Genomic DNA, 11,731 nt, shown 5'->3' with positions numbered 1-11,731 from the left:
ATTCTCCTCCCTCTCGGGCCAGGTTCTCTTTGCACCCATGAGGTTCCCCTCTCACCACCCTCTCCGGGCAGCCAGAGCGAGACTGTGCTACAGTCACTGCCTCCATCTCTTGGTGCTGCTGTTAAACTACTCCACTTCCTCCTGGAAGATGAGGATAAAACTGAAAAAAGTTCTCCTAGGCAAGACGTAACTTTACTATTTAAACTAAATCTGAAATTTTATCCCAGAAAACAACGGTGCTAGAGGGATTCCACGAACACCCAAATCTGTAGAATCGAGGCTGCTGCCGTTGCATCTCAAGCTGTTTCATCTCAAGCTGTTTTCCACAGTTTTCTTGCCTGCCTCATGCTACTTTGTTTCTTGTCAGTTATGACCTGGGCCCATCTTTCCCATAGTATTTAAATATTTAAGCAAATCCTCATCCAAGATTTTGAAAACCACTCAGTTCATATTGAGATATATCTGCCCCCTACTTTCTTGTACTACAGTGACTTTCCTGTAACTATAGGATCAGAATAAACAGGACATACAGGGGCTTCCAATACAGTTTTTATTGCAAAGATGCTGCATTATTATGTGTGCTGTAGAACATGTTTCCTTTGTGCCACATGTATTTTCTGAGTCCTTGGTAGGAGACATGAATACACATTTTATAATAGGCTGTATTCACTTCTTTTGTGTTACTGGTTTGTATTAATCATCTGAATTCCTTTCTGCACTGGTGATCATCCTGAATAACAACAGTGATGATTTGATATGTTAAAGAAACTCCTGCTCACAGGAAAAACAGATCAGCTATTGTAAAAGTAATAGTTTTTCAAAACATTTAATTAAACAGAGTATTTTTTGGGGGAAAAATATGTTAGAAAGATACAGACCAGCATAGGAAACCAATGTTTAGGCATTTATACTTCATTATCAGAAAATATTTCAGCATCTGAAAAAAATACTATAGGTATTGAAATATAAATATCACTGCTCAATTACAAAAATCCAAAGAGTTTTAAAAATAATACACAGTCGTGTAGTTGGTAAACTTTTCAGGGACAGGTAGGTTAGGGAGAGGTAAAAGATGGGCAGCCCTTCCAAACCTTCTCCCACAAGTTCTCCTGTCTATTGGGAAAATAAATAAAGAAGAGTTTGAAATATTCCAAGATCATCTTCCTCCAACAGAAGTCCAGAGTATGGATTCTTCTCCCCAGTGGCAAGCACCAAACCAGTTATGTAGGATGAGCAGCAGAGTGATTATCCAACCACATCTGTTAATGAATTACAGGCATCTCAGCAGTGGAGATGCAATGCTATCAGTGCACCAATAAAATGCTTAAAGCCAGGGTCCTAAATCAAAACTTTCATTACACTTCACATTACTTACCAAGTACTCACCATGTCTGTGGGTGCTTCAGCTGCAGCATCAGTGAATAAGAGTTTATTGTTGGGTAGGAAGAGGGTCAAAGCAGAACTGAGCTATCACTCCCCAATCTTTATGGATCTGAAGTATTTTTGATTGAGCCATCAAGGTTCCCTGGCTCACATCACTTCTTTGGGCTCCCAGTAGACTGGAAATTCAGATTATTTAGCTGCTTAGGGAAGGGTTTTTTAAGTCAGAGATTAATTCAAAAATGTCTGTAGCTGTACATGTTCTCTAGATGTACTAAGAGAATCTACAGTTTTGAAAAAGTGTGGTTGGTACCTAGGCACCTCCACAGAGGCACTGACATTGGTTTGCTGTTTCACAGGATGGAGTTTACACATCAAAACTGAACAACTTGATTTATTTAAAATTCACCTCAAAATGCATTGTGTTTAGTTTCTTTTTTTAAAATGAACATTCAAAGCATCAAAATATTACTAATTGTAAAAGAATCTTTGTTAAGATAATTTACATACTGTAGACTGTGGCTGTGAGGGGAGAGAAACAACCAGTGGTAGATTAGGCACAGCACTAAGGCAAACATGCCAGAAAACAACACATCTCTATGCTCAACTTTTAAATGATCTGGCCAAAATAAAACAATTGGGTGGGAAAATAAAACCAACAGCTTATTGAGGGTGTGTTAAAAAAAAAAAAAAAAAGTGTTAGTAAGTTTTCTATCTAGACCTAACTTGTTCACGTATTTAAAGAACTATATCTTCTTCCAAATAACAAAAAATGTTTCTAAACCAAGGCAGATTATTATTTGGAACTGGCATAGTAAAATAAAGGATCACAGTATACAGAGCTTAAAATCCTGTACCAGGAAAGAGCAACAAGTGGTTTACAAGGGGATCATTTTAAGTATATTATCTAATTTTTAAAAACAGAGATATAAAATATCAGTTGCATAGGGATTTAAATATAAGGCCAAGCAGGAGATTAAAGTAAAACAGAGATCATAAGAAGGGCACTATGGTATCAAAACACAGTATTTCCATTTGAATTAATGTCTAATTCAAAAATCACAGTATTTTGCTAGTACTACAAACAGTGAATGTCAAACTGTCCCATTAATCTTGAACTGAAAACTGACATTAGAACTTCTAAATAGTACAAAACTAAAGCTCATTGTCTAAACCTGATCAGTGTATTAGCACAACAGTGCTTGGTACGTACCTGATTTATATACTCTACCTTTTGTAAATTATATAAAGGTTATTTATTGTTAATAAGAGTGAGAGCACAATATTACTGCGTGCCATCAGTGGTTTGCAGGCTTACTTGATATTTAATTATTCAGTCTTTAAAAGTGTAAGATCCCACCCTGCAGAATCTTCACTCATTGAACACAGAACACTGTCATTAATAAAATACAATAGAAGTTCCACCACTAACAACTAACATATAAGCCAGGATTGTAGGTCTAAACCCAGTACAGTTCATTATTATTAACTCACAGCAATTTTTGTTAGGAAGGTAACCTGTAGTCTTCCAAATAATCTTTTGTGTATTAAATACAAACAAGTATGTAGCTAACGGTCGTCTCTTGGCATTTCAAGTAGATTATTCAATTGTGAAAGTCTATCTGCAAAATCAATTTTCAATTGTTAAAATGAACTCCAAATATTAATTTCTGTATCTACATGTAGCTTAATTAACCTAAAATTGTAAGGAATAGTAGTGTAAGGAAAAAACCAATTCTCCAGGTGAAATAGGTGTTAAGGTACACTAACTGGGAATACCTGAACCAACATTGTATCTGAAAAAGTGCATAAACATAGTAATACTACAAATGTGTTAACTACAGAACAAAAAAAGTTTTCTGAAAGCTAAGCAATACTAGTTTACATGTTATTTACAGGCTGCATTTTTTCCAGAGACCACAGAGCCAATTTAGGATCTTAAAATTCCTTTGAGAAAGTGTCCTTTGGCTTCCATCCTGTTCAGTAAAGAACCAATTCACACTCCAGTGAATCAGGTGCTGGACATTCGGATAACACTGCCATTGTGGTTCTGTAATTCTTCAAAAGTCATTCCTTTCTGTTCTTTGAAGAAAAAAGCAGTCTTTTCATTTCATGGTTTTTGTAGGTGTTTCAGATTCTGTAGACTGTCTCCCATCAGTCCATGCCTCTCGTGTGCTCTTCAGTGCTAGTGTTTTCTGCTGGTCCACCACAACGTAATCAACTCTTTCATCTGCCACACTGCTGCCTGAACCACTGCTCTTTTTCTGGGAAGTGCAAAGGAGAGTGAAAAATGGATGTTTAATAAATCAACAGAGGAAAGTAAGTAGGTGTCCCAAACAGATGTAGAACAAGCACAGGATTCTCTGAAAGGCCCTGCATAAGCTCTCCTATTGACCACTGGACTAACTAGTTAACACGATCTTTCTGGAGAGTCCCTCTTTCCCAGCAATTACTTGGGAAGAAATTTTAAACTCCTGATAACAAAAAAGCAAGAGTTAAAAATCTGCTTACCTTACGAGGTGGGGTAGATTTTCCTGAATCTAGATCCAGATCTAAATATTCTACTTGTTTATCTCCTTTAGGCTTTACCATAGGACTGCTTCCTCCATCAAGACTGTTGCTTCCAAACAAATTCTGAAATAAGTAACTTCAGTTAGAAATGGACATTCTCATGGTCCACATTATAAAACTTACTATAAACAGCTAAGATATCAAAGGTTAAAGAACGTATTGTGAGCTCTTGCAATCACTTAAGACATGCAAATCATATTGACATTATATAACAAGTGGTTATATTCTAAGCCAAAACTGGGACAGAGTCAAAAATTCCCAAAACCAACCCCCCCCATTTCAAGGTTGCCATGCCAATCTGTGCCTTCCACTTAATGTCCCTTCCATATAATGAGATTAAGAATGGAGAGTGGTCTGATCTTTTTAAATGAAACTGTTAACACCTCAAATTTAGCATTACTTAATTACAAAAGTTTATTTCCTCTAATTGCTGTTATATTCCCTACAAGAATTTCAACCTTACAGTAGTGGCAATACTTCAAATGAAACTTTTAATTTAAAAGCCATTGTGATTAAACTGAAAAAGAAAGTGTGAGTTATTCAGCTGATAAGACCAAAAGATTAAAACTTCAGATAATTTGTGTAGGTCTGCCTGAACTGAAGTTGCATCATATATTCCTAAATTTCAATTAGCCCAGACTTTTCCAACCTCACCTCCTCTGTCCTCTCCCAGACTGATCCCTCCCTCTTAACAGGTGTTATAGGAACAGTACAATAGAAGGACTCTTCTCTAAAAGATAAAGAAAAAAAAGGAAGACAGAGGGCAGCAGTCAGCAAAAAATGAAGAGGAAGGCAGAAGGAAAGACAGAAGGGCAAGGCTGACAGCAACTTGAAAGAAAAAGCAGAATATTGCTGATTTTATTAAATAAAACAGAAGTATGACATGTCCAAACATGATGCTTCAAAGCCGATGACAGAAAAAGATGGAAAACTATGGACTCCTTTCTAAGATGCAGCTGGAACAAATACAAATTTCCAGGATATCTATGTAATTGGCATATTTTAAAAAAAAGCCCTTGAGATATCTGGAAACATTCAGGTTCTCTAGGAAATAAACTATGTTATGGGTTAAAGCTGAATGGCCTGGGCTTCTAAAATTTAAGTTACCCGCTATATCGGTATCATCCAACTCATTTAAGTGGTAACCAGGACAAATGCAAACAACTGAGATGAAGTTCATTTTTGTTGCCCACATTCTCTAAACAAACTTCTGGATATGTAGAATACAAAAATTAGGCTTTGTACCAATGTTTCCAGCAGAAAGTAAAAAGCTGTTTCTCTTCCAACAAAAAATCGTCTGCTATTTCAAACAAACTCGACAGGCAGAACATATGCATTGGAAAACAGAAACTTTAAGTACACATAAACAAAAATGAAAAGAAATCTGGAAAACAACCTTTAAGAATGGACGGTGCAAGCAAACAGAAGATATTACCCACAGGCCTCCTGAGCCACAATATTAGTTATACCACCTTGGCACTGAAGTTAAACCCCTGTAATGGCACTGGAAGAATCAACAGAAATCCCCAATTTGAACACCAATTCTGCTGCAGGGAGAAGGGTGGGCAATGGGGATGCTAACACTCTGTGTGAAAGGGGAATTTTCCTGTATTTGTAACATGGGATGCTACCCATTACTTACCAAGGCCCCTTGCAAGAGAGAGGGGACTGAGTTTTTCACCATCAGCTCCCCACTGCTGCAGCACCCTTCACCTGGGGCAGGTCAGAGGGGGTGCCAAGCAGAGGCCAGGATGCTGGGCCAGCTCCTCAGCTTGCACCCAGACTGAGCTGCCCCAGGGAAGTCAGCATGAGGGGGCTTTGCTCAGGGGAACCTGTGTGGCAGCATCCAGGGGCAGAAAAGAGTGAGCTGGAGCAGAGGGAGACTGGAGGAGGTCGGGCAGGGTACCCAGAGCAGCAGGGGATGGGGAAGCAAGCAGTGCTGCGAGAGGAGCAGAGTCCAGGGTGCAGCGAAACGGGCCAGCACATGCCAGCTGAGGCAGCAGCCAAAGGAACAGAACAAAAGAAGTGCCAGACAGGCCCACCCAAAGAAGGTCTTTCACAATGCTGCAGGGATGAAAAGTGCTGCTGTATCTCCTACTAGGAACCCAAACTGTACAAACGTGGTGAATGCATTGAACTACACTGCTCTGGATACAGGGTTTCATCCAATGCTTTAAAGGTATTCTGGACCACACTTTGGTTTAGGCTTAGGTCTGCTGATACTTTATTATATTAAAATACTGTTACTGGCTCTTCTTTTTCTCTCCCTCCTTCCCACCTAATCATACAAAACCCACAGCTGCATCATTAGCTTTCCTAACTAGCTCTGCACCTACTGTACTGATGCTGAGTATCTTTATTACCTGAGAAAACTCTCCCTCAAAAGGGAGAAAAATAAAGATTCAATATACAAAGACCTCCTCTATCCTCGTTTTTGAAAGAACCCTAATAAGAGTACACAAAGCTCAGTTCTTATAGAACATAAACAACAAACAGCAATCCTTTTTTCCCACTGTTCCCTCCACATTTCTTGCTAGATGCCCTTTTAATAAAGGTTTTGAAGCATGACTCAGAGGTTCTAAGACAGTTTTTTCCTTGATATCATAATATCAAGGAATTACAAAGAGGAGGCAGTTTCTAGGGAAAAGAAAAAAAATGAAAGTAATGTATTGAGCTGTTTTACACAATAGATATGTGTACTAACCACTCTCTTTATATAATTATCATACTCTTCTTCAGTGAAATCTTACCAAAATTATAGGTTTTCCACAGAGATTTTATTATTGTTATTTTTATCTAGAAATATAAAGGAACTGAAGTTGAGTGGAAAGATCTGTGTTTGCATGATTTAGAAGTAAGGACTGCACAGGAAGAGAGTAGTTAAGATGTAGATGTTACATACTGGGTCTTCAGTGGACTGATTTGGATTCATGGATACATAATTCTCTTCACTGTCGTGCGAGTCACTGCTGGAAGTTGTGCTATGAACTGAATCCGGTCTGGGAGACATGGGAAACCTGGAGGAGCTAATTACCAGGAATTATTTTACAAACATTACATCTCGAATATCTTAAACCTCCTGGTAAACAACAAAAATAAGCATATTAGAGCTGAAATTTTCATTCAAGTCTACTGGAGTGTCCCATTTTTTGGTTATACACAGTCCCTTATACTTAATATTACAAAATAAAAGTTCTCACAGACATACTTTGTTTCAATGCACGTGAGCATATATCCATACCCCATGGTGAGCTACAGACCCGGGGAAGTCTGGTTAGAGAGCTGTAACTTGGAAAGGGACCTGGGGGTATGGGTTGATGATCAACTTAATATGAGTCAGCAGTGTGTGCAGGTGGCCAAGAAGGCCAATGGCATCCTGGCTTGTGAGAGGAACTCACAGGAATAGGGAGGTGATCATCCCTCTCTACTCAGCTCTGGGGAGGCTGCATCTTGAGTGCTGTGTTCAGTTCTGGGCATCTCATTGTGAGAGGGACACAAGTGCTGAAGAGTGTCCAGAGAAGGGAACAAAGCTCCTGAAGGGCCTGGAGCAGAATTCCTGTGAGGAGCTGAGAAGCTGGGGGTGTTTGGTCTGGAGAAGAGGAGGTGAGAGGAGACCTTATGGCTCTCTCCAGCTGCCTCAAGGGAGTTTGGAGTGAGGAGGGAAACAGCCTCTGCTCCTTAGTGAACTGACAGGACCAGAGGGAATGGATGGAAGCTGCACCAGGGGAGGCTTAGGCTGGATGTTAGGGAATATTTTTTCACTGAGAGGGATGTCAGGCATTGGAATGGCCCAGGACAGTGGTGGAGTCACCATCCATGGAGGTATTAAAAAGGTGTTTAGACCTAGTCCTTAAGGACCATCTTAGTAGTTAGATTATGGTGTTGGTCAAAGGTTGGACTGGATGATCTTGGAGGTCTCTTCCAACCTAAAACATTCTGATTCTGTGGTATACACTCATATACACACACACTTCTAGAAGAATCCTCAATTTGTATTACACAGGCTAAAAATATAACACATATACACACATTTATTAACACTACAGTTAATGAGAACAATTAATCCAAATGAGGAAAAGCTAAGAAACTTACTCCCGTGCAAAACTTCTGGTGATAGGAGATCGAACTGGGGCTTGTAATTCTTCCCACTCAGGCAGAGGTTTTATTTCTAGTGGAGCTGGCTTTGCTATAGAAGAAACAGACAATCTTAAAGCACAGAACATTCTGAAACAAATATAAATTTAACAGTTTATGAAAGCCTATAAAACAAGCAAAAAATTACTATTTTTAGAATAGCGAATACTAGCTAGGAAAAGGAGACAGTGTTCAGTTCTCAGAAAGCCATGATATATTAACCTGTATTTTAATCTTCCCAGGTACCAAAAAAGCAATATCAAATAGGGAAAAAAAATCCCACAATTTAAGAATTTTTCAAAATATACTTGCACGTAGTAGTTCTGTTTTGAAAAGAGGTTCTGCAAATGGCAGCACCATGTTCTGTCATTACTCCACCACAATGCTTGTTGAACCACAAGCCCAGGAGAGGGCCTGATGGACACTTTCAGCAGAGCCAACTCTGGCTACTTTTCTTGGCTCGGGGACAACTGTTATTATGCAAACTCTGCCCTGGTTACATCTGTGTGCCCTTACTGATGAGGTTTCACAGCTCAAAGTGTGGGCAGAATCTGCAGCTAAGACAGTTTGCAAAAGTGAGGTATGAGCCAACACCTAGCTTCAATTCCAAGAGGTGCTTGGCTTGCTTCCATGATTATCAACAGACAGTGGGAATATCAGCATGCTTGTACCATTAATGACAGCTAAGAAAAGGCACCATTTTTAAATTCAGTTTTCATAACAGAACCACAAGTACGGTGTAAGTGAGAAACACATTATTAGTTCCCCTCCATCTTGTATGTTTCACCCTTCCCAAACAACTGGAAGGGTCAAAAAAAAAAAAAGCATAAAAATGGGCTTGTGGGGAAAAAACCAATAATAATAATAATAATAATAATAATAATAATAATAATAATAATAATAATAAATCACACACTCAAAGTGCTATCACAGCTTGACTCTCAATTTCATCCTTCCTAACACTGCTTTTAGAAATACAGTATCATTATAACACCTCTTCCTCTCCTAGTTGCCCTTGCTCCCTACTCCTCCCCATTTTGCTCCCTGTTAGCAGTTTTACCAAGATCAAACATGAGGTATGTGGCATTAGTTTGTATGGAGTAAGAGCTGTCACAAGTGACCACAGGAGGAACTGACAGAAACCAGTTGCTCAATCAGTGTGGTTGTCTCAAAAGGAGAAAGCAGAACTGTAATTATTATCCTTTCATTAGTCACTCTTGAGATTGAGTTTACTGAAAAGTCAGCTATCACATATTCAGTATAAGGATCCCTGATTCAAATTTTCTGGGTAAGTATTAGACTTTAGTATCCCAAACAGTTTTCTCTTTCTCTCTTGAGAAGTAATAATTATGCACTCAAAGCATTTCAAGCCTACCCCAGTAATTCTGCCACTTTTAACTCACTTGCTCACAAAAAAAAAATTGTGACCACAGACTCAGGAGAGGAACTACTCCTCATCTACCTTAAGATATGTTATCATATGAGATTAAAAAGGCAGAATTGAACTTAATGTAGGCAAGATGATACTAAAACATGAGTGACAAAAATCCTCTGTAAAGGCCCAAGACTACCCGGCAGCATGAAGCCCACTGAGAACAGCAGGATATTTCATCCAGCTCCAATGCATTTTAACAATCAAAGGTGACAGTGACACTTTGGTAAGAGTTTTTTTAATGCAATTTGTAATCTCCTCTACTTCTTGTGATCATGTAAGACACCAACTCAATACCATCAAATAAACCTCATCAGGCTAATTGAGCTAATGCTCATTAAGATGCATAAATTTATCTCTGTACTAGAAAATGGTCAGAGAATCAATATCTTACTTTATTTGTTTGTGTGTTTGGCCAACAGCAGGAGACTCAAGTAACTATGATTTCAGGTTATTGTATAATAAAAATTATTTCAAGCAACTTATAGATAGTCATATATAATTGCTTCTAAATTGACAAAAACCAAGATATGAGCAGCTACAACTTAGGAGATCAGAACACCCATGTTATTGTCAAGGAAAGATTTCCATGCACTGTTCAAGCCAGAAAGACTTTCAATTCCTTACACAGGAAACTTTTTGCTTGACAACAAAAGCACATCGATGATCTTAGATATATAACAGGTAAAAAGATGATACAAGAGTTAAAGTTATTCTAGAATACAAGTTTTTTCAATTTTTGTTTTACTTAGTTTTATAAAGCTCCATATACATACAGTGCTAAAGTACATACCCTTTCTCCTTGTAGTAAAGTCACCTATGGTTTGTGAATCAGTTCGCTCTAAACCATGTGGTTTAGGTCTTAAAATTTTAGGACTTTGACCTAATTGGTAAAAAGAAGACTCTCTTAATAATATTCTATTTGTAACTGGAAAATGGAATTTTGCAAATAAACAGCACAATGCTGCAAGAAGGTTAAAGCCACAAGCATAAGCAAGCTGCTGCAGGAGAATTTTACAGCCTAGCTAGGTCTCACAGTAAGGGCTTAAGCACCAAACCAGAAACAAAGAAAACACTGCATGCAGGTAATTTGTCAGAGGCAAGCATAAAAGGTGCACAAAAAGGCTAAAAAGTGCATCAACAAGTATTGTAACTGACCATTACTATTAACTGGTTTCAAGCTGCATTATGTAAAAAAAAAAAATCTGTATTTGAGGAATATCTGTCATGACAGGAGAACAGTCATGTTTCAGATGCAAGTTGAGGTACCCTCAAAGAAACAAAATCCTCTTTAGTAAGAATATTACCTAGGAAACAGCAATACTCTCAGAAGGTTTCCTATCTACCCTGTGTTTGAGAAGCAGCAAGATTCTTTTTCCACACTATATTTCTTTATCTTTTCCCCAGACCTCTATATTTATACCAAAACCACCTCTCCACCCTTGCAGACACGGGGGGAATTTCTTCCCAAGCTCCCTGTCCCACAGCACAACACGAGCTCCACCACAAATGGCTCCATCATAAAATTAGATTCTCAAACCTCTTTTTAGATTGCATATATACCTGTATACAAATTTTAGATTGTATATATACCTATATACACATGCTGTGGATGCATTAATCATTGCCCAGTATGTTGTGCTACCATAGAGTATCATGCTATTAGCATAAAATTCCCCTGTACTGTATAACATAACACTTCAGACAAATCTGCTAACAAAGAGTACAAACTAAGAGAACACAAGAGACAGTAAGCTCTCTACAGGCAATCATTTCACCACTCTCCCAACAAGGATGTTCCTAGCCAACTCAACCAAACTCTGAGACTTTCAGGTCACATTGCCTATTTTAAATAAATAAGATGTCTCATCCCTGGAAGTGTTCAAGAGCAGGCTGGACAGACTGTGAGCAACCTGGTCTACTGGAAGGTGTTCCTGCCCATCAAGGGGGGTTGGAACTGGATGATCTGTAAGGTCTCTTCCAACCCAAACCATTTGATAATTCTATGATCAATAATATGTAATAACCCTAAACTTTCATGAAAGTCTATCTGTCAAAGTATTAATATTAGAAAATGAGAGAGCCTTCAAGTGGTATACCAGGAAGCCATATGAAAGGTAAATCCTTACAATAAACCAAATGAAAAGTTTAAGTCTGATTATGTTATAAAGTTGCCCTACAGCACAAAACGGAAAAGGACTGGTCCAGGCTCAG

At 38.4% G+C, this 11,731-nt stretch overlaps 1 protein-coding gene across 1 annotated transcript in view; it reads right to left on the bottom strand.

Moving 5' to 3' along the window:
• Positions 1 to 2,159: 2,159 nt before the first annotated feature.
• GAB1 (GRB2 associated binding protein 1) overlaps positions 2,160 to 11,731 on the bottom strand; it is a 94,617-nt gene continuing 85,045 nt past the window's right edge. The window contains 5 exon segments of the mRNA XM_030450757.1: positions 2,160 to 3,644; positions 3,892 to 4,014; positions 6,854 to 6,977; positions 8,044 to 8,137; positions 10,311 to 10,400. Of these exon segments, the coding sequence (XP_030306617.1) occupies positions 3,486 to 3,644; positions 3,892 to 4,014; positions 6,854 to 6,977; positions 8,044 to 8,137; positions 10,311 to 10,400 (590 nt within the window). The 3' untranslated portion in view covers positions 2,160 to 3,485.

Source organism: Calypte anna, chromosome 4B (assembly GCF_003957555.1).
Source record: "Calypte anna isolate BGI_N300 chromosome 4B, bCalAnn1_v1.p, whole genome shotgun sequence".
Classification (NCBI taxonomy): domain Eukaryota; kingdom Metazoa; phylum Chordata; class Aves; order Apodiformes; family Trochilidae; genus Calypte; species Calypte anna.
This window is presented reverse-complemented; position numbering and strand designations above follow the sequence as displayed.